General features: G+C 38.1%; 1 protein-coding gene across 1 annotated transcript in view; it reads left to right on the top strand.

The window, feature by feature from the left end:
- ADAP1 (ArfGAP with dual PH domains 1) overlaps positions 1-22,938 on the top strand; it is a 170,567-nt gene extending 147,629 nt beyond the window's left edge. The window contains exons 5-11 of the mRNA XM_063430386.1: positions 3,091-3,203; positions 7,646-7,792; positions 10,566-10,649; positions 11,940-12,002; positions 15,703-15,774; positions 16,493-16,721; positions 18,433-22,938. Of these exons, the coding sequence (XP_063286456.1) occupies positions 3,091-3,203; positions 7,646-7,792; positions 10,566-10,649; positions 11,940-12,002; positions 15,703-15,774; positions 16,493-16,721; positions 18,433-18,461 (737 nt within the window). The 3' untranslated portion in view covers positions 18,462-22,938. The remainder of the gene's footprint in view (positions 1-3,090; positions 3,204-7,645; positions 7,793-10,565; positions 10,650-11,939; positions 12,003-15,702; positions 15,775-16,492; positions 16,722-18,432) is intronic.
- Positions 22,939-24,239: the final 1,301 nt, after the last annotated feature.

The raw sequence follows: 24,239 nt of genomic DNA, 5'->3' as shown, positions 1-24,239 counted from the left end.
TGGATATGACTACCATAACCACTGTATCACTTGTAAAAAATCACCACCAGTGGTTAAGCAATATGAAATTGAGAAATGCTTATTGAAATAAATCAATAATAGATACAGGAAAGGCACACAGAAATAGAGATAAAAATATGAATAAATGAAAATGAAAAATAAAAATGGAGATATAATCGTAAAAAATCACTGATACTGTGAGTATAAATAGGTCATAACCTCTTTTAGTATCTGGTAGGTGCAGTCCACAAGTGGCTGAAATGGTAATCTAGTATAGGTGGATGAACCACTGCACTGCAAAAACCAATACGGAAAAGAAACTCTCGAAGGGTTAAAACATAAATATATGTGGGAAAATATAGTGCAACAGACAGAGTACTATTGAAAATTTATTAGTACATGAAACTGTCGAAAAAAAGCACAGAAAATACATATATAAAAACTACAAATGTTGTAGTCCTAAAAACTAATAAAATATGGTAGTCCCAAAAAGAGAGTGCAAAATAGGAATAGCATCAATACCAGGTAGAGCAGACTTTGGTCCGAAGATGTTGAAATCACTTTCTTGCCGGCCGGACTGAAGTGGATACGGACTTTCTCGTGCTGAGTAACACTGGATTCTAGCCGCGTGCGTTCCCCTGCGGCTTGTGATGCGTTTCAAATATGCTTTCTCTCAGGAACCGATGTGTGGAGATGCCGCCTTACGCGTTTCGTGATCACAGATCACTTCATCAGAGGATCACAAAAATACTACAGTGTCAGTAGTGCTGCAGTGCCCTCCCAGAGTAAGTGGTCCAACTGTTTGAGAACAGTTTGATAACTTACCTGGGATCTGCCGGGTAGTAGGGGATAGTGGCAGTAGTGTGTTTGAGGGGTGCAATATGTGTGTGTGTAAGTGGTGGAGTGTGTGTGTGTGAGGGGTGCAGTATGTGTGTGTGTGGGGTGCAGTATGTGTGTGTGAGGGGTGCAGTATGTGTGTGTGAAGGGTGCAGTGTGTGTGTGTGAGGGGTGCAGTGTGTGTGTGTGAGGGGCTCTGTGTGTGCGTGTAAGGGGTGCAGTGAGTGTACGGGGGTGCATTTTGTTTGTGAAGGATGTATTGTGTGTGTATGTGGGGCAGTTTGTCCGTGAGGGGTACAGTGTGTGTGTGTGGGGGGGCAGGTTGTATGAGGGGTACAGTGTGTGTGTGTGTGTGTATGGGGGAGTAGTGTGTGTGTGTGTATGGGGGGTAGTGTGTGTGCATGGGGGGAGTTACTGTGTCTCTGTGGGGGTAGGAGGGCAAATTCACATTTAAAAAATTAAAAATAATTATTTTCATATCCCTCCTCACTGTTTACCCTTGCCTGGGAGGGGGGGCAGTACTAATCCCTAGTGGTCCGGTGGAGAAGCTCTAATAGTCCATGTGGTGAGAGTGAACTCTAGCAGCTCCTGAGGCTAGAGTTCACACTCACGAGATTCGGAGCATTGCCGTGGTAACCGTGGCAATACTCCGAGCTTGCAAGAGGAGAACCCGGTGGACCTGCAGGTTAGAGCTCCCCACGAGTCCTCTCTCCCTCCATCCCTTGCCAATTGCAGCGTTACAGTAATAGCGGGCCAGTGAGGGAGATCTGCAGAGCCCACAGGAGAGAGTGAGGCACAGCTCCCGGTGCTACGATCATATGATCATAGCACCAGGAAAATATCTTGCGGTTCCCAGGGTGCCGCGGCACACAGTTTGGGAACCGCTGTGTTATAGGCTACTGTGAATGTTTACATGGTGTGTTCAATAAAAACATGGCAACATTTCATTCTTTGTGTGTTATTAGTTTAAGCAGACTGTGATTGTCTATTGTTGTGACTTAGATGATAAAATGTGATCAGATCACATTTTATGACCAATTTGTGCAGAAATCCATATCATTCCAAAGGGTTCACATACTTTTTCTTGCAATTGTGTGTATATATATATATATACATACATATACATACACACACACACAGAATTTTGAATGTACATCCAGGCTATCGCATACAAATAATCTCAAATGTTTTTCTTTAGATATATTGTACCACCCCTGTCATGTGTCCTTAAGGGGTATATATATATATCAAATTGGCCTGGTACTGAATGAATTGATGTCATTATTTTGATAATTGAGAAAGTATCTAGGAAAGCTAAGCTTCTGCTAAGTGGTAACCTATTGGGTCATATCAGCTATTGTGAGAGGATAAAGTTGGCCAGTGGCCAGTACACTCAGTTTGTTATTACCAGTTATGACTGTGACTACCTGCTGTCGGGTTCTGAGAGCTACAGTTACCACTTGCGCAGAATGTCAGCTGATCATAGTCCGTGCCATTCTTGCAATGCACTGGCTACATGCACACAGGTGTGGTGTGTGTGGTTCAGGCAACTCTCTCTGTTTTATTTTATAACTAGTGTTGCCTGCCAGCACAATAACTGTTACATCTGCAAAGTTGTCAGACGTATTCACTTAAGGAATTCAAAATTGTTAGGAATCCAAAATTTATTCAAAGTGAATTTAAAATTTTAGGCAAAATTGGAAAACTTCTCTAAGTCAGCTAAGCATCTAATTAGGATATTGTGGCTTTAAATTTGAAATTTACTTTGAATTCCCAACAATTGTCACTTTTGTGAATAACCCTGCAAATCTAGGGTTTTGTGTGTGCGTAATCAGGCAGAGGCAAATTCATTATGGGGATTATTCACTAAACTTTTAATTGTATCAAGTGTAAAATAGCCGATTTGGAAGAATTCTCCTTTTTTGCTCCTTTTCCAGGTAATTACACTACAATTCAGATTTTAGTCAAGAAAATCCCAATGGACTTTTACTCCTATGATGCTCAGCTAGCCAGGCTGAAGTGTTTCTGTGTCCTTGTGTATTGTGTATGCCACGGGGATATTGCTTCCTCCATTATTGGGCGGCTCACGTTCTCTCCATCCTAATGAGTTTGATGCTGTCAGTTTGAGTGAACTGCAAAAAAAACTAGGCGGCATTTGAAGTGAATCCCTCTTGTGCAAATTCATCCTGTACAAGATTGTATGATTGGATGACAAAAAAAAAAGCTGATGATATTTTTTTTCTTTGCTGTCAGGTTATAGGGAAGGACTTTTGTGGAAGAGGGGACGTGACAACGGGCAGTTCTTAAGCCGAAAATTTGTTCTTTCTGAGCGCGAAGGAGCCTTAAAATACTTCAACAAAAATGATGTGAGTACAAAAAAAAAAATCAAACCAGCCTCGCTTGCCTCTGAGAATTTCAATCATTGCAAAGTTATCAAGACAGCTTGCACATTATGATGTGGCTTTGTTGAAAGTTAGTTGCAAAATTATCCCATTAGAAGAAGGTTATGGCAATGTAGACAAACAAAAACATTCCCTGCGTTTTTTGTTAAAATGGACCAACAGGCAAAACCTCAAAAGGTATTTATTGCTAATCAAACGAAGCGAAATTTGTATGAATTCTGTATCAATTCTAAACGGACACAAACCACTTACGCACATCTTCACAAAAGAGTAAGTGAAATAGGGTAATTCTAAGACCAAAATGTTTTGGGGACAGATGCTCCTTTATAATTAATGGTGTATAGTAGTGCAAATTTAAATGAATGGCATTCTCTGTAAAAATCATCATTGTGCTGTTTCATGTATCTTATAGTGGGGCCAAAAATAAGAGGATTACTTAGCCATCCGAAATCCTTTCCTCCACGTGCCTGAAATATGTTAAAATATGAACGAGTTTTTATGTACCCATTACAAGTTCATTATGTTAATAAGTCTTATAAATGCATATTGATATTTTTTTATTTACGAAACACCATGATGTGCAGTTTGCTATGAGCCATATTCAGTACCACACAACTGCTTGAGCAGCCTAGCAATCCACAAGAGATCATACTGATGGTTACACTTGGAGGTTTTTTGCAGAACACTAGCGGCCCTGTACAGATAACCCAATCTGCATGGTTGCAGAATTTCCAAAGCACACTAAAAGCAATGGATACAATAGACTGAAATGGCTGCACCAATATTGGTTGCATGTTTCACTGTGTGTGTGTGTGTGTGTGTGTATATATATATATATATATTTAAAAAACAGATAAAATATGTATCTTGTGATACCTTTTTTTATTGGACTAACAGAATTTTTCACTGGCATGCTTTCGGCAGAACTTCCCTTTCTCAAGTCTGAAGCATTTCTGAGCAAGATGACACATAGAATTCAAAGCTGAGTTGTGATGCAGGTTGCATTTATATGTATATTGTGTATGTACTTGTGTACATAGGTGTGCGCAGCCTATTGCATAAGGGTATGCACCCTAAAGCACAAACACACATGCAGCGTGTATATATATATATATATATATATATATATACACACACACACACACACACACACACTGCTGTGTGTGTGTGTGAGGGTGCTGTGTGTGTGTGGGCGCTGTGTGAGGGTGGTGTGTGTGTGTGTGAGGGCACTGTGTGAGGGTGCAGTTAGTTTGTGCTGTGTGTGTGTATGTGTAAAGTTTCTGTGTGTGTGCTGTTTGTGTGTATTGTGTGGGGGTGGGGGGACCGTTTAGTTAATATGCCCCTTCCCTTCTTACCTTTTGTAGGAAGGGGGGATCGTGCTGCTGCCATCCCTGGTGGTCCAGTGGTGAGTGAACTCTAGCCTGCGGGGCTAGAGCTCACTCTCGCGAGATTTGAGCGTTGCCGTGGCAACGCTCCGACCTCGCGAAAGGGACACGGCGGATTCTTTGATCTTCCCCACCGGTCCATAGCGCGGGCCGCAGGGATTAGGGTGTGCCCAGACACACCCGGCACACCCCGTGCGCACGCCTATGCTTGTGTATATGTATATGTACATGTGTGTGAGTGTGTACATGTGTCTGTTTATGCTGGATATAGGCCTTCATGCATATCCTGTAACACTTGGATGGGAATTCATGCATTTTTATATAAGTAATTATTTGTTTTTACTCTCCCCTTCTAGCACCATCTTCTGCACTGCTTGCTTGTTTTTTTTCTCTCTCCCCACTCAATCTGTGATCTTCAGAAAGATATTTACGACCCTCTGCGAGAATGGTGTCTATGTTCTATCAAACCTGTGTCTTATCTGCACCCATGTCGCTTTAACCCCTGTATCACAACACAACTTTGAATTCTATGTGTCGTCTTGCTCAGAAATGATTCAGACTTGAGAAAGGGAGGTTCTCCCGAAAGCTTGTCATTAAAAAACTCTGTTAGTCCAATAAAAAAGGTATTACAAGATACGAATTTTAACAGTTTATTTACGTCTACATCACTGGACTAATACAGCTACAATCTCTACTTTATATATATATATAAGAATGAAGATTGGGGTGCACTCGTAGATCTTTCCAAAATACAGCAGTCTTTATTTAATTATGAAAATCACATGTGCCTGGTCTGTATATGATACATTTTCTTATATTCGAAAGGCCAGAGCCATGGAATGGGGCCAGACAAAGACCACACACAAACACAAATTAAACATCTCTATCACTCACTGACTTCTACCTGAATATACCTTTGTAACTGATTGACCTAAACATTCACTCTCACATGCTCTCTTTGTGTTACTTCCAAGATGGCTTTTTGCTTCTCTCTCCTGTGGGCACTGCAACCCCACCCCCTGGTGCTGTCAGTCAATAATGGTGTCTGAATAGAAAGGGCAATAGCATGTCTCTGGCTCTGCTACCCAAAAGGCAACTCAATGGAAATTCCTTCTTAAAGGACACTAGACATGTGCAAAACCTACTAAAACGGGGCAGAGTTCAAACCAGCCCAGTTTTTTTACGTCTAGATGTTCTTAAGTAAGCATTCACAAACAGCTACCAATGAGGAGGAGGGGCCCTGCAGAACTGAAATCTAGTCGAGAATTGAAGACGCTACTTTTTCCCTATAATTTTTTTGGCTTATCACCCTCCCGTACTGAAAAAATTATCTTAGTGTTTACATTTGTTCCCCCACATAAAAACTGGTGTGCCCCAAAGGACATAAACTATCCAAACTCTCTTTCACACATCCAATTAGCTCAAACATATAAATAACTAGCAACTGGCATACCTATTTGGGCACATACACAGATAAGCAGTCACTAACGTGCAAAACATACACTACTAATACATAACTAGCCAGACACACATAACTCTACATCTACACATTCCAAATTCACTGAAACATAGACACATAAACATACATCCCAACTGTCCTGAATTTAATTGGACAGTCCTGCATTTGGGATGATATGAGGCATGGTTCCAGTAGGTTTTAGCAATATAAACCTATTTGCACTACTACGAGACATGAACAGTGCTCTTTTCATGTGCAGCCCTGGAGGAACTGGCAAGCAGAGATCCCCGTCAACCCTATGCATATAAGAATGCCCGTGGGCAGCAAGTGGAGCCCTGGTGATATCTATAGACACTAGAGATGCTGTGAAATAGTGTAGTATAATGGGATTTATAGTCTATACAGCATATTGAATGCATGCACCCCAAACCTTAGGCTACCTGCTTGTAAATTCCTTGTAACCCCAAGGCCATCATGTTAGATTAGTTACTTTGAAACTTACTTTATCTCTTGTAAGACAGGCATTCTATCTGGCTCTGCACTGGATGCTGATATATTTTATAGGTCTGGGGCAGCAAAAGTACTTATTCAGTATTCGGACATGTGGCCAGGATCTTCCTGATTGAACGTGTCTGTGTGATGGATAGGATAGCACACCAGCCATTATTCAGAGGAGTTTGGCTTGTCCTTTTATTTATATATTTTTGTGGTAGGCGGATGGGCAAACGAAGAATGGGGACATGTTTGTGAATGGGTATAATTCAGTTGGATTCAGTAGAAATATAGTATTGACTTGATTAACCTCTTCAGGGCTAATTACCCGGCCAGGTTCTTATGATCTAAAATGATCGGCCTAACTTCAAGTCAGGAAATTTCATTCTAAATTCTAAAAATATGAATACACCATAGCAGTCGAACGCTTGTATATTACAATGGAAGAGCTACATGTTTGTCAAATAACTATGATATCAAATAGAGAGCTAGTTCACAAACTCAGCAACATGGCAGTCAGGGCGCAGTGCAGGTGGTCACCCATCCCCATTCACAGAAATCTAAAGAACACGTGAAATTCTGTTAAAAAATGTAAAAGAAAAGACTTACCTTTACTTCCCAGCATTAAAAGAGAGAGGTAGGTCATTTGTACAACCAAACCCACCGTTTTCTGTCCATTTCATGCATGAGCCCAAATCCATCAGTAGTCATTCTGTCTGAATATTTAGCCTGTTTCCTTTCCCCGTCGTGTTATCTGACATCGGCGTCTTATTTTTTAATTTGCGTAATGCAATAAAAGATGTTTGTATTTGCACTTTCAAGTTATCCACTCAATAAAGACACCCCATAAAACGAAACATATTTTTGCCTCCCTCTCTTATGCCAAAGTGGCTTATATTTTCACTTTTGAAAGCATCCCTCGTAATCAAAGCCTATTATACGCATCATTAGATTCAGTTATTACTGAAAAGCATCTTCCGTTATGTTTTTCACTGCTTTAAACGATAGTTTGATTGGAAAGTTATTGTTTCCCTCAGAATTTAGCTTATTTATCTAAATCTGTTTTCCAGGCAAAGGAGCCCAAAGCAATTATGAAGATTGAACATCTAAACGCTACTTTCCAGCCGGCCAAAATAGGGAACCCGAATGGTTTGCAAATCACCTATTTAAAGGATAACAGCACCCGGAATATTTTTGTATTTCACGAAGATGGAAAGGTGGGTGTGCTGACATAAACCGGAAAAATTGCTTTATCCTTCCACCTATTACAGTTAAAATCTTTTTCACACAATTTTATCAGCCTCTACAAAGCTTCTGCACCCCATTTTTAATTCCAGTCCGTGTTCAGGTTCTGATTTGATTCGAAAAGGCCTTGGACAATTTTCAAACTGGTATAGTTTTCATCACATAATTTTTTTTTTAAATTACATATAATATTTCTGATTGCGGCATTCCTCTTCTGACCTCAGTATATTATGTTCCTCGACACCCCTTTCACGCCGTGTAATCCGGCAAACCCCTAAACTCTCAAGTGAACAATGTTTGATTGCAAAAGTGTAAGAATAGCTTCTGATTGGCCAGTGCATGTTTAACGTTTGATGCTGAACACCACTGTATAAGTACCAAGACTGAACTCTATATAGTCCTATAGACATCCTGGTGCCAAGTAAATAATTTATGACAGGGAAAAGGTAGCTTGTTGCAGATGGGTGATAGCAGGGTACTGCATGTGTCCTGCATAGAAAAGTCAAAATTCGTTTGAAAATCTTATGTTTTTTATAATTTTTTTTGTTTTTTGTTTGTATGTTTTTTTAATGGATTTGCCATATTTAATAAAAATTTAAAGGAGTATATTTTGTTTTATGTTTTACTTTTTCCCTCCACAAAAGTCAGTATTTTTAAGTTAGTGTTTTGCAAAAGTTTCAAACATATACCCAATCCCTGATTGCAATATTAGAATTGTAATTGGCTGAACCTGCGGTTTAACTTGAATGATGGCCAAAGTAAGCCAGTAACCAAGTCTTGCCCTAGTGAGCTGTGAGATAAAGGAGAAGGCCGAAAGCACTAGGAATTAGGTGATATTCAGAATGGGCGTTATTGCAATACAATATTCAACATATAAATTAAACTGAATAAATAATAATGAAAAACAGCCTTTTGCTTGAGCCGTGGAATCTGTCATGGCCGAAAGGGTTAATGTTTTTTATTCTGAAATGGCACAAGCCAGACTTTTTTTTATTTTTATCATATCAGGCGACAGAAATATATTGTCCTTTTTTCAGAAAAAAAGCAAAACTTGTTAATGATTGATTTCATTGGACGTTTCTTTTTGTACATCATTGTTCCGCTTTTATAGAATCCCAAATCCAAAAAGCTTTCGACCTTACACCTGTTTAAGGTGCAGTCATTGGGAGTTGGTTTATTGCTATGGCAACTGTCTAAATAACAAAGGTTGAACTCTTGTGGTGCTGAGCATGTGTGCAGAGCTGTTCCACATGGTGAGATCATATAGTGACATCTAGTGGGCATTAGGATAATTGCATTTTAAATGTGATGTTTAACTGTGATTTAGACATGAGAATTGTATGCCAAACCAGCACTTATCAGTGTGTTATTATTACCCAGCCACAGATCATATCATTCAAGATTATGAGAGTGCTAGCTCTGAGTAGCTTCAAAGCCACAGATCAAACATACTTGGTTAGAAAAGGGGTAGCCAAGCCGAGAACAATAACATGTAGCTTTTACAAATCATTTAATACTAATCTAAATAATGGTTACTGGGTACTTACTTTATTTAAAGGTACACTATAGTGACCAGAGCAACTACAGCTTATTGTATTTGTTCTGGTGAGTATAATCATTACCTGCAGGCTTTTTTTGAGTAAACACTGTTTTTCAGAGAAAATGCAGTGTTTACATTACAGCCTAGTGATCCCTCCACTGGCCACTACTCAGATGACTACTCGAGGTGCTTCATGGGGCAGTGCTGCACTGTGTATGGAAAAACGTAACTTTCCTCATAGAGATGCATTGATTCAATTTATCTATATGAGGAGATGCTGATTGGCCAGAGCTATGTTTGGCTTGTGCTGGCTCTGCCACTTCTCTGCCTCCTTGACAGTCTCAGCCAATCCTATGAGAAAGCGTTGTGATTGGCTTTGAATAACACTTCTGATTATGTCAGCCAAGCAGGCAGATATGGGGCAGAGCCAGAGTAAAGGTAAGATTATATTTAAGGGGCAAGGGTGAGCCAGGGGGCTAGACGGTGTTTCTAACACTATAGGGCAGGGGTAGGCAACCTTCGGCACTCCAGATGTTGCGGACTACATCCCTCATAATGCTCTTACATCCATAATGCTGGCAAAGCATCATGGGAGGTGTAGTCCAAAATATCTGGAGTGCCGAAGGTTGCCTATGCCTGCTATAGGGTAAGAAATACATGTTTGTGCTCCTGACTGTTGTTTTTGCTGCAAGCACAATTCACTCAAATGTAAGTGAGCACTCAAGCTGAGTTGAATTTTGACAAATGTTAGTGTAGTGATGGCTAACGGAGGAACACTATATGTTTGTTAGCTACATTCCCAGGCCCTTCCATCCTTTAAATGGACTCAGGATAATGTGATATGTATTTCACAGACATTGAGATGCCAAGATTATCCATCATTGTGTCACTGAATAGGTTCACTGAGAATTAATGCAGGGTTATTCATTAATTATCATTAATTCAACAGGAAATCACATGTTTTGCGCCACAATTGCTGAATTAAATTATGTTTTATTCCAGATCCTCTATCTGGGCCTTAAATATACAATACCCCAATAAAGTCCCAACACATCAATGTTCAATGACTAAACCTGGCTGTGTTTCTATTGCAGTTGATCTACCAATCTATACACCTGAGTTAATTAATAGATTCAAAGCATTGTGGGAAAATGTGTGTGTAACATGTTAACGTGTTTTCTTTGTCTGTTTATTTAAAAACACAGGAAATAGTTGATTGGTACAATGCCATACGGGCGGCACGCTTTCACTATTTGCAAGTGGCCTATCCGGGAGCAGGAGACATTGATGTGAGTTGACTGTTCAGAAACATACAAATGTCAGGAGACATACTTACAAGTAGAGCTGTTTAAAAAGTGCCACACAATTTTGAAGCAAAGAAATCTTATAGAGGAAAGGAGAACAATGGGTCTTTGTTAGTCTGTTGAAATCTGCAAGTTTTCTAAAGAGATTTTAGTAAAATAATACCTAACTTTCAAATAGTTTCACATTTTCACCTATTTCTAGAAATCTGAATTATGTTTGTTATGGTTTCATACCTTCCAAGTTTACTGGAAATGGCAGGACAGTGCTGGATTTTGGGATTTTGTCTGATAATTACTTCCTGTCCTATATATCCACACTACCTAATTGTCATGCGCTGAGGAGTAAGTTGGCACTACAGCAATAATAACTGCAGAGAAAACCACCTAAAAAGATTATTTGCAGCACCCTACATGTGTTAATCCACAGTAGTTGAAACATAAGCAGACCAGTTTGGCTGGCAAAGTGCTTGTGCTCCACAAGTTTAACATGCCAAGGTTTCGCGTTTTTTCGTACCCCATTCTCTTGGTCACACAATCCACATTCCAGTTTTACACCTCCCGAATTCTAGGGGTGCTGGGTAGTAATCATACAGAGGGCAACATTTTATTAAACATTTTCTACACACTGAGGTTTCTCGCAGTGCTTCGCCAATGCCCCCAGCACATGGAGTGATAGTCCTGTCCGACTGAACTCCGAAATGAAATAGTTTCAGACTGTGGAAAATTAGGATGAATTAATAGCACTACATCAGTGCATCTCCGGAGTGAAAACCGCTGGCATGTCTCGCTGCAGAGTATTGACACTGGATAGGCAGCATTACCGATTAAACGCAGATCTATGAAAACAATTTGACCAGTGGTTGCATCCTTTAAAATATATCTTGCTGCTGGCATTATAACACTGGAAAGAACCACACAATTCTAAGCCAGACTGCCTCCGAGATACCTTTCATTGATTGCCTGCAAATTGTATTATTTACACATATTGTTTAATCATTTGTTGTTAATGCTTTATGATTTCTCGGGACTCTATATTTTGAGGCCTGTGTGCCCACTTTCTTCTTTCTTTATTGTATCTCTGAAAACCTAAAAATTCAATAAAATATGACGTAATGTAGTAGTGGACACTTATACATAACTTAATGTATTACTGTACTTTGTCAACTGTTTTAAGTGTCATCATAATTGTAAAATGTTTTGGTTTAAACCTGACCCTATCTTTTATTTAATTATTTTAATTATTCTAATTTTTTTATTTTTTTTTACCTCTCTTAGCTTGTTCCAAAGCTGACAAGGAACTTTCTAAAAGAAGGTTTTATGGAAAAAACAGGACCAAAGGTAAGATCAATAGTGGCTCTAATCCTAAATTTTATGGCAGACCCGTATTATGCTTTAGACTTTCTTTACTACTCACAGCAGCAAAAAAAGGATTAACAATAAGATAGGTAGAACTAACAGACAAACTGTTTGCTATAACCAAACTTGAACAGGTAAATCGGAGAGGAGTACAGGTTATACAATAGTTAGCCTGAAGAACTCCTTCCTCTTTCTTTGCTGCTCCATCAACAGTTAAGTATTCCACAATTCTACATGATTCACGTCCTGCTGTTTTTGATTGTTGTTACATACTATTTGATTTTATTACATAATATATATTTCCCATTTCACTATATTTATATTATATATAAAACATCTGTCTGGGAAAAAGTCCAGCCATTGTTAATATAACAAAAACGGTTTGCGAGACATAGATGAAACCTGACAGCCAAGGAGAATGGACTGGAATGCGCATGCGTGAACAATGACAACTTCACTGTACTAGTCAGTGGGGGCGCTAGACGCCGTTGATTGAGTGAGTAGAGCAACAAATTTGCATCCAATTTGCATTAAGCTTGAACATTCCTCCGTGGAAACTATTCGGATGATTCAGAAGGCTTTCAGAGACGATGCAATTAGTGCTGCGCAAATAAAAGTGTGGCAGAAAAGCTTCTAAGATGGTCAAGAATCTGTCAAAAGATTTGGCGCCCTGCGATTTCAGATCATAGATGAGATTCAGGTAAATACAACGAGGCAGCTAATGGCAATTCCAACAAAGGATTTTGCAGAGTGTTTTGAACAGTGGAAGATACGCTGGGAGAACTGTGTGAGATTCCAAGGTGCCTACTTTGAAGGGGACTGAGGCGTCATTGTCCCATGTATAATGTTTCTTGCACCTTGTATCTTCTTAAATACATTTTCATATTACATGGCTGGATACTTTCTGGACAGGCCTCATATATATCTTGTACCTCATGTTGGCCTGAGTGGAACTGAGTTTCTCTCCTCTTCATTACTGCTTTGTACCTGACTGTAGATGCCATGTGCATAAAATTTTGACTTCTATAGGTGAAGACTGAACTTACCCTTTTGTTCATTGGGCTCCTGCCTGGTTGAGACCCAGTCACAGTGGCCATTTTGGATGTAATTGTTGTGACTAGTACCGCATCTTTTGCCGTCCTCTATGTTGACCTGGCATCGTATCTGAACAGTCGATGTTGGCCAGATTGTGGTCATTAAAGTGAAGACTGTGTCCTCCTTTGTTTTGCCTCATACTGCGTTTTAAATTGGTCGAACCAATACATCTAACCATTACATCTATCCCAAATATCTAGAAATTTGGCCGATGGCTTATACACATTAATTATGCTGTCTTTCTCAAGATGGACAATGTAATGGCAGTCTAATATGTCAAAAAACTAGAAGGTACAAAATCCAACACCCTAGCAGATTGCGCCAAACAATTTTGGCATTTTCGTATTGAAAGAGACATTGCATTGAAAGCTGAAAACATACCTGGTTTGTTGAATACAATAGCGGACTGGAATTCTCCATTCCTTGTCGATTACAGTGATTTGAGCAAGGTCCTTTGATTTTTCAAGAACTTTTTCACTCTTGGGTTATTTCCAAATAGATCTTTTGTGTTGTGTCTCAATCATCAACTTAACACGTTTTTCCATTGGCCCCCAGATTCAGAGGCATTGGGTACAGATGTGTTTCTTCAAATTTGGCCCAAGGAAACCAATTGTGTTTTTTTCCCTTTGTGGTGATCTCTCACGTAATTCTTCAACTGGCTATTCACAAATCATCCTTTGTTTTAATAACTCTTTGGTTACCAACTCAGCCCTGGTTTCCTCAAATGCTGAGTATTATAATAAATTTCTCAAGAATTATTCCATTCTCTTAGACCCAACATGGAATCCACATCCACTAATACTGTCAGGACAACTTGCTTGATTTCAGACCAGCTGGATCTGATAAAAACATTTCTTTATCAACTAAAAAATGACTATCAGAAGCCTGGGCAGGTACCAGAACTAATTACAGGTCAGCCTGGAGACTTGGAAGCCTGGGTTAATGCACGGTAGGCACGGAACAGAATATGGATCCCATACATGTATCTATCTCCTACATTTTATATATTTTATCATACATCTTTGATTAGAGCAAGGCTTATCATATAATTAATCTTTATTGATCTGCCATTTCAGCTTCTTATGTCCCTATTGATCTTTATCAGGTAGGTAAACATCCTCTAATTTTTAAGCCAATGAGAGAATTAGACTCCAAAGTCCTCCATGTCCTCAATACAATGATAGCTGGGATATAAATGTACTCAAATGTTTAATAATTAGGATGATAATGATTCTTTATCTTCAAAATTGTTATCATGTAAACTTGCCGTTTTACTTTGCCTTGTTTCTTTCAAAAGAGTGTCTAAAGTTAAAACCTTGGATTTATCTAATGGAACCTACACTCCTAATGGTGTTCAATATAATATTTTTAGATGTACAAAAAACAAACTTAGAACCATATTTTATCCAGCTTTTCCGAAACATTCCAAACTCTGTGTGGTTAGCTGTTTACAAACATATGAAATACAAACCAAGAGTTTTAGATCTCAATCCTCATTTTAACTATTAATTTCTTACCGTAAATCTCACCTTCCAATCTCTTCACCAATGTTAGGAAGATAGGAAGATATGTTAGACTTATAATGTCTATGGCTAGGATTTAAATTTTTATATTTGTTGCTCGTTACACTGGAGGTGCAATGTCCACCAAGGTTTACCAAGCTGGACATTCACTATTAGATATTCCTAAAGCTGCATATTGGTCCTCAGAATCTATACAGTTCAATGTTCTGGAAGAGTTTCAAGCTCCACTGTTCATATTTGTCATTATATTTAAATTGTCTTCTTAATGTTCTCTAATTCCATGTGCATTAACGTCTCAGCTGGAAATAGGAAGGAATTCTTCAGGCTACTTGTTGTATAACCTATGCTCTTCTTTGATTGGTCCAACGATTTACCTGTTCAAGTTTTGGTATAGCACCGACACATACACAGTCACATACACCGGACCCATATAGTATTGGAATCTGGGAGGAAGTGACAGCACTTCCTCCAAGCATCCAATACTACAGTGGTCCGGTCGCGGTCTTAGATGACCGTGGCAACTGACTAGACCCCTGTTTAGGGATACCCATCAGGTGGATATAAATGCTTAGGCCACCCGACGGGCAAATCGCAGGTTGTTTTCAGGATGGAGTAGGTATATGTGAAAAAAAGGTATATGTGTATTTTTTCACATATACCTACTCCATCCTGAAAACAAGCTCCAAAGAGCTCCATAGATGGGGATTATTCTGTCCAGGCCTTCATAATAGAACTGAGACAGCTCTTAAAAGTGTGAGTGTGCACTTTTGCCTATTTGTACTCCCTTCACAAACATCTACTGTACTGCACCATAATCTGTTTCTTGCTTTGTACTTATAGATTCATATACTGAGAATATCATCTGTATCGTATGTATATATAATCTTAAGCACTGATCACCTCCTGGCTGTTATCTTTACTATAGCAAATCATTAGTATGAGAGCCAGTAAATGTCAACAGACTGAAGTGGTTATGGTGCCTAGAATGTCTCTTTAAGTGATCATATCAAATTTGCTTTGACACCAATGTGTTTTCTCAAGTGATTTTATTTTCCTTTTTCTAGCATACGGAAGGCTTTAAAAAGCGATGGTTTACACTGGATGACAGAAGGTTAATGTACTTCAAAGATCCTCTGGTGAGAATTGTTTCTTTGGTTGCAATCGTGTTTTCATTCAAACTTAAACGAAGACAAAGAAATGCACATATATTATATAATTTTTTAATGTAGTTTTTGTAAAACAAAAGAGTTAGTTCTTAATATCAGAATGATGAAAAGAGGGAAAGTATTGTGTTTTCATTCCCCATTTCAGCAGCTGCCACCACCATATTTATTTCATACCAACAGAATCTTCAAGAGTTATTCATATTGACTTTGTTGACCTTTCATTAAATTTCCAAAGTAATCTAAAGATGTCTTAAGACAATTAATGACTACTTGCTTTATCTTCATACTAAATGCTGACAAAAGACAGCTTCAAGTGTTGTCAGTTGCCATAGTTGTCCCTAGCGACGGCTGTGGGCAACAGGCATATTCTCATGTATTGCAAGATTTTGTCTATGGAGGCTCCTGTGGTCGTAAAGGAGCCCCCATAGACCTCTGTGCTGTACTCTTCCACAAGCAGTGACACAACTTCTGGTGGGTGGAGTCAAGAGAAGTGTCAGCTTCGTACTATACAGCATCTTTAACCTATGAGCTACCAAAACATTGTGGCTGCAGACCATTTCTTCCTGGCTTTAGGTCTTCATGGACCACATGGAGATGACTGCAATTGGTTAAATTTGGTTGTTAATGGGTTACTATCACCTGGTTTTACTGGTCACCTAATATGCTTGGCTTTGTTGTCACTCTGTAGGATGCTTTTGCCAGGGGTGAGGTTTTCATTGGAAGCACAGAGAATCATTATGAAGTACAAGAAGGTCTTCCGAACGCCACCCAAGGGAATCACTGGCAATATGGAATCACCATAGTAACTCCCGAAAGAAAGTTTCTCTTCACGTGTGAGAATGACTTGGATCGCTCGGAGTGGATTTCAGCTTTTCGAAAAGTTCTTAGCAAGCCTATGCTTCCACAGGAATATGCAGGTGAGACATCACTTTTGCAAGTTTCACCTATATGAAGCATCTGGATGATCTTGGTCCACTGCTCACACTATTCTGTGTAATCATCCGCCTTTTTACATTCCTCTGCTTTAATGAAACTGTCATTTTCTCAAGGTTTATTTCAATGTATTTGTATGTATGTAATTTTCACAATCTATTGGTTTCATGAAATCCTTCTGGCCTTATACCTTTCAAGTGGAAGAAAAGTTATAAAAGGAGAAGGACCTGCTCAGTTAAGGGTTCATTACTCCGATTTCACCCAAAAACTAGTTATGATATTAGAAAATAATAAATATCAATGCAAACCTTCAAGTCAAAGGTGCCAAACAATAAAGCCCTGATCTTACGTTATCTGTTTGCTGTGGACACGGAGAATCACCTTCAACATGAAAGTTTGTGCTGGACTTATTATTTTCTATCTTTTTACAAATCTTGGACAGATTATTATTCCATGATCTCTGTCACCAAAAGTAATGCAAAGTAAAGTGAAGTAAACAAGCTTTTCTGAGATGTTACTTCAAAGATGTCTTCTTCAATCACAGTAAGGAAGACACTTTCAGGAATTCAAATTGGAGTGGAGAATTCCTGAAAGTGGACATGGAGTGGAGAATTCAAAGTGAGTTTTAATTTTTAAAGAACACTATAGTGTTAGTAATGTTAGCGATCAAACAAAGCTGAATTCCTAACACTATAGTGTCCCTCTGCCCTCCCTCCCACCCCGCATCAGTTGAAAGTTTAATGCTTTTCTCACTTACCTCAATGCTAGCTCCGTCTCCTCTACATGTATACTAAGCCTTTCCCGTAGGAAAGCATTGCATCAATGCTTTTGTATAGGGGATTTGAAGACGCCGGATGTTCTCATGCACAGCGTGAGGATGTCCAGCATCATTTCATGGAGTCAAACTCTGTGAACCAGCAGGATGTGCCTCTAGTGACTGTCTGGGAGGCAGTCTGAGCACTGTAATGTTTTACAGGGGGACAGACACACTACTTTAATGAGATGCAGGGGTCTGTGTGTCTATAGTCAAACTGGAAGCAGCTGTTTGGACCTTACAATTGAAAATTAACATTGAATTCTCACTTTAATGAATAACCTTGAGGGTGTTGACTACATAAAAAAGGCACCAAATGTTCACTCTCTAAGACGATATATGAGAACGCCATGCTTTCTACCAGGTGTTTCCCAAATATGCATAACATAGGTAATATAGGTAATAACATAGGTAATATACATGTTATGCATATTTGGGAAACACCTGGTAGAAAGCATGGTTTTACAGTTTTTAATTACAGGTATTTATTTTTTTTAAACTGTATTTCAGAAATACTAAGCAACATTGTTACCAACCATGCCCACATTTGGATACCCTTCCTCTAAAATATTTAACTAAAATAAATTTGGTATTCATATCTGCTTTTGAGACTAGCTTTGATCATGAGTACATAATACGCCTTTTAAAAGTGCAGATTATATTTTAGGAACTGAGGTTAACACCATCTGGTAGAAACAAGACACATATATAAAAAGTAAAAAAATAAACAATATATAAAACAGGAAATGTTGCACTTCTTCCATTCAAGATTCACACATTGAAATTATTCCATCTGCTTTTTTTTTTTTTTTTTTATCATGGTTGTTAACCTCACTTGAAAAATATGCATCCCTGAATAATGTCTCTTATTTTATTTTTAGTGGAGGCACACTTCAAACATAAACCATAAAAAAAATCGTTCTTTACAACTGTTTACAAATGCACATGGTTTACACCAGAAGGCACGGAACGATAACAAGAACCACTTGAAAGAGGGCTTAGAAGATCACAGAGGGGAAAAAAAGACTTGGTCAAACCAGGGGTGCTATCACTGTCAGCAGCAGAAGATTGAATGAGCTGCCAAAGGGTCTGAAGATAAAGATTAAAAAATTTCACTACACTGGCTCGAACAATGACTGAGCACATCAACTTGCATTCTCTGTCTAAATTGTTTGTCTCTTGTCAATCCAAGATCAACTATTTGTGCTAATAATGGATTCTATGGAGGTGACATCTTGAGGAGATTACTCCAGATCATGCACTGTTTGGATCAACCTGAGTTTTCAAGATTATCCTTTGCGACAGGTTTAATCAATACTGAGATGTGCCCACGTCAGAGTTCATCAGTTCTCAAATGCCATAAGCCTTTTCAGATGAAGAATATACTTCAAATATAAGACCCCTTTCATTGTCTGTTGACAACATTCAGGATGTTCAAAATACATAAAGATCTTTGACTTGGGTCTTTGAATGTCTCCTAATAAGGTCTTGGGTTCTAGAAGTATCATTAGATTGTCCCAAATTGAGATGTAATCATATTAATAGCATGGTGTCGCCCAAAAATCCAGTGAAGACCTACAATTTAACACCTGTGCTTTTAATTGACACATCTTACTTCTGTTCTTTTCTGTGAATTTAGTCATTCGAGCTAACTGCTTTAATTGAACAACAGATGTTAAGCTACAATTTGAGCCACCTTGGACAGTAAGATTCAGAATGTAATGAAAAGGCTGATTCAGGAAGTTAGTTTTGTATTATGTTCTATAGCATATGACAGGTCCAAAACATTTTAAAAAAAGGGACCGATATAGGAATAAGCACAGATTGTTGTTCAGTCATATATCTCATTTGCTGTCAGAAGGTTAAAAGAATAGTGACCTGTTTTGACATGGAACTAGTTGGCCAACCCAAAAAGTATTAAGAGGAGAAACTGAGGCTTCTATAACAAACCAGCCATTTTGCCACTTTATTTTAAATCACACTGAAGTTCCAAATCCCACCTTGCATGCAATTTAATTGATCAATATGGATGAGCTTTTTTTGACAGAGAATGATGGGCTTCATTTTGTTTTATTCTTTTTCAGCCATTGTTTTCTGAAAAAGTGAAACCTTTTTCGTGAAAAGTATATTCTCTCTGTCTGGAGTTCGGACATTTACTATAAATGATGGAGTCTGAAGTTATAGAGTCTGAAGTTGCGTATTGATCAACCAGACTTCCCCAAGTTGAGTTACTATTGATCACAAACGTTTCTTCACTAGGAGAAGTTTAAATCAGATGTAAGCACTTTGGTGGAGCTGTAGTGTATTTTGACCTCAGTAGGCATGCTTCCTCACAGTCAGAAGCTGATATGTGTGAGTTCTCAAGACACGCATTGCTCAATTTCTTAATATTCCAAAGCCTAAGTTGTAGTATGGACTCCACATTTAAAACAATAAGAAAAAAAGCCTTTTTCAGGCCGAATGGCAGATACTATTATTAATATGGATAGTGGGGAAACTTGGCCCTTAGTGTTTAACCCCATGGTACTTATTTATAGTCTACATCCACATGTACAATGGACACGGTGGTTCCTTGCTGGGTGTTTTCATGTCACAAATACAGGTAATTTACAGACATACCAGTTCTGTCTTTTCCATAGTCTATTCCATGATCAGATTAATTTATTATCACTGATATCTTAAAATCTGCTGAAAAGTTTAAATCTATTTATGCAAGCGTTATGGTTCGTTGCTTTATGTAAAAGCAATTAGTTGGCAAATCTACTTTAATTGTATTTACATGATGCTGGGGTCGAAGCATTTTATGGAGAGTAAAATTGCCATAAATCCCAAGGAAGAGACATCTTTGGAGCCAGCCATTCAGTCTGCATATTCCTTCTTTTCAGATGAAATTAGGAGACGTGAAGTATATTGCCCTGTTTGTGACCCCTTCCTTGAACTCGAAAACTCTGAGGTTTGTCTAAATCCATTTATGTTTGACGAGAATTCGGAGGAATTATGAAACATGTGAAGTATATTGCCCTGTTTATAACCCCTTTCTTGAACTCTAAATCTCTGAGGTTTGTCTAAACCCATCTATGTTTTACTATCATTCTGAGGATCTCGAGATTCGAGACGATCTGGTATACCCTTCGACACCAGACAAACTTTTCATGAATTTTGAAATAGGGAAATGTCCTAAATGATTAATAATTTAATGTTTATGTGTATACATTGTTTAAAAAGAGGGAATACATAAGACAGATTAATTTTAATGTGTTGTAAGATGTCTAGAATTTATATTATTTAATCAAAATATGTAGAATTCATAAATTATGGTAGGGGTGTGTGGACCGATTACATATTCACAACATTTGTGACTATGGTTGAGTAAAGGTTGAAAATGAAATGTACAGGGTGAGTCAAAAACGCCAAATTCTGTAAGACACTCTGTGTTATGTACCAATGTGTGAATTGTTAAGAATTCAAAGAGAATTTAAAATAACAGCTTATGTAGCCAAACTGGAGAAATTCTTCAAGTCCCATATCCTTCCAGTTTAGCATTGTATGCCTTAAATTTAAAATCCACCTTGAATTCAGGACAATTTTAGCTTTATTAAATAAGCCTGTTTATGTTAGATTCATTTTGTCATTACCACTAGGTAATATAGACCAATGGATATGTCTATGGCATATGAGCATATATTCCTTTACGACAGTCAGCATTTTGAATGCATTTAAATATATTATGGCATTTTACAGATATTTGGAAGCTCCCTGGCCGGCATTTAATTACACGACTTCTGGATTTAAAGTTAACTTGTGAGATCAGTGAGAAATATAAACCATATATGGAATGTTTGCCAAGCCAATATAATGCATTCTTAAAAATATTAATAAACTATCAGCCCAACACAAAGAGTATACATAGTGGACCACTGAGATACTCAAAAATATAGTCTGTTTAATGTAAAATATGGAGGAGTGTGTCATAGACGGTAACCCCCAAGAACTGTTTGTTCCCCCTAAGAATGAAGTAAAAAATTAAACGCTTTAGCTTTGAATGAGACAGTTGTCTCATTCTGCAGGACAAGAAGGAGGTACATACGATTGTTTTTCATATTCACCTTCTTCTTCTTGCTTAAGCTTTCCACGCCTACTTGAAGGGCGGGACAATGATGTAACCAATCCGTGTCCTATCCCTAGAAATCATGGAACGTTGAATTGTGCATGCACAGCTCTGTCGCACATGCACAATTGAAACACCTTGTGATGTCACTGCTCTGTTCTTCTACAAATTAAATTGTAAGAAGAGAGACATCCAGGGTCGTTCACTAAAGCTTCTAAACTTGCAGGCCCTTGAAAAATTAATTTAGAGACAACTGTCTCATTCTAAAGCTGTTGAATGAGACCAGTGTCTATAAGTTATGCATGTCCTTTTTAAGAAATTAGATTGTGTGAATAATATAATTTACTCTAAATTTAAATTACTCATCAAGTTACGTGAGTTACTATCAGTTGGCTATAAAGTCACACAAAAATTTGTGAATGAGCCAGACATCATAATACACAATTGTAGTTGTGGCTGGGATAGTTATGGTTAGTTTCCAGTGCCTGCAAGATTAGAAGCCGCCAAGAACTTATACAATAACAAAGTAATATGAGTTTTATTTAGACGTTAATGCCCAAAATAAATAAAAAATGTATAAACATAATAAGACAAATATAGAATTAATTTGGTGTTTGTGCAATGATTATTGAAGCGAATGTGCCCTAAAATATGTAGACAATTACTTTTTTATGTTTTTGCTTAGTTGTTTACCAGAAAGGCCACGCAATATATGCTAGAAATTTTTATAGCCAGGAAAACCATACTTCAAATCTTGCCAGAGTCAATTTGAGGAAAACACATAATAATTTTTTATAAAGTGTGTGGTCATTTCATATTGCAATACATGGAAACAAATCATTAAGTATCCAGGTATATCTCAGTTAAGAGGTATTTAATTCAGCATGTTTATTGTGGAATAGTGTCCTGTTACACTGACAAAAATGGATCCTCAGGGGTGTGGCCAATAAATGTGTCCAGTTAGAGTCTAGCTGGATACAATTTATTCGCAACACCCCTGAGGTGCCATTTTCCAGCTTCTAAAAGTAAACATCCATATTCTTGTGTATCCTCTACAAGGTTGGTAAAAATACAAATAAATAAAGAAGTCGATGAACCCCCTTTTTTAAAATTGTTAGATTTTGTTTCCATTGACCAATAGAGATATTCCAGTCTGCTCACGTTATATTACGGTGTTCTTAATTGTTTAGGTTGCTCTCTTTTCTTTTACTATATTTTGGTTTTTTTTTTAAACTATGTCAGTGGATCTAAAAGTGTTCGCAAGAGTATGTGATTTTTTTTTAAATATTATGCAAAAAAGTGGCATGCCAATACTGAATGTGGTATGTATTTTATTATTGTGCTAAATCCCAGTGTCACGATGAAGATAAGGCACTTTACTAAGCTATAAGTTGACTTGAATTAATATTAGTTTTTGCACTGTAAAAAGATAAAAATGGATGAAAAAGGGTAGGGTGTTTTTCACTAAATAGTGAGTTATTAGAGTTACAATTAGAAGTTGAATTTATGCTAACCTACCCCCCCCCCCCCAACCTGGCTTTTTTTATCCAACATTTTTAAAGAAAGACTTTAAGCACCATAACCACTACAGCCCACTGTAGTTAAGAACAATGTGACAACTTACCAGAGTCGAGCTGGGCACTTACCACCGCCTGTCCTTGTGCCAGAAGCTCTTGCAACTGAGCTAAGCCCAGCTGTACAGAATCACACTCTTTGACTGAGAACACTCAGATGAAGCTCTCAGCCAACAAGTGTGGCTCAGTGGAGCTAACTTGAAGCTCCTTGCAGAAGCTTCTAAAGTAGAGGAGGGTGCGGGATCCTGTTAGGCTCCAGGTAAGTTGTCAAGCCATTCTTAAATGGTTTTACTGCTAGTCTGGTAGGATGCCAGGGCATTCCTGGCACCATAACCACTCCAGTGACCACCTGTGGTTATGTTGTTTTAAGCGTTCGTTATCACGTATTTCACAATTCACTTTATACCATATTTCTTATGGATTGTTTTTAAGCAACATGGTTCAAATGTCGTGTTTACACACATCAGAATTGTATATAGCATGTTTTTATCTCGGATAGACTTCAGATTAATAACACTCCTCCATACAAGGTACATTAGTAAGATACGATTGCTAAGGTTTGTTGCCAATAACTGTGGTACTAAATGTAATTCTGATCAATAAATTATTATGTTAAATTAATCAACTGGGCTTCAAGCTTCCATTGCTCCCAAATCATTTAATCCTGTGTTATATGTCTATTATTCAGAAAAAGGACACAATCGATCCTGTTACTTCCTGGTTTGGTTAGCTCAGCGGAGCTAAACTCAAGAGGCAGCAATTGCCCAGAGCACCTGCCTAACTAAGCCATTTTGTTGAGCTGCATTAGACTGGGCTAGGGAAGAAGGGGAGAGCTTGCAAAATCTTTAGACAAGAGATCTACAGGTTTTGCTAGCTGTATTTACATATACGTCCAAAAAGAAAGAAAGAAAGAAAGAAAAAAAACATAATTAAATACATGCATGTTTACATTGGAAAATATCTACAAAACAGTAATTGTATTTATTTTTAAATATGGAGTGGAGTG

This window comes from Pelobates fuscus, chromosome 8 (assembly GCF_036172605.1).
Source record: "Pelobates fuscus isolate aPelFus1 chromosome 8, aPelFus1.pri, whole genome shotgun sequence".
In the NCBI taxonomy this organism is placed as follows: Eukaryota; Metazoa; Chordata; class Amphibia; order Anura; family Pelobatidae; genus Pelobates; species Pelobates fuscus.
The sequence above is the reverse complement of the archived record's forward strand: the minus strand, read 5'-3'. Positions and strand labels throughout refer to the sequence as shown.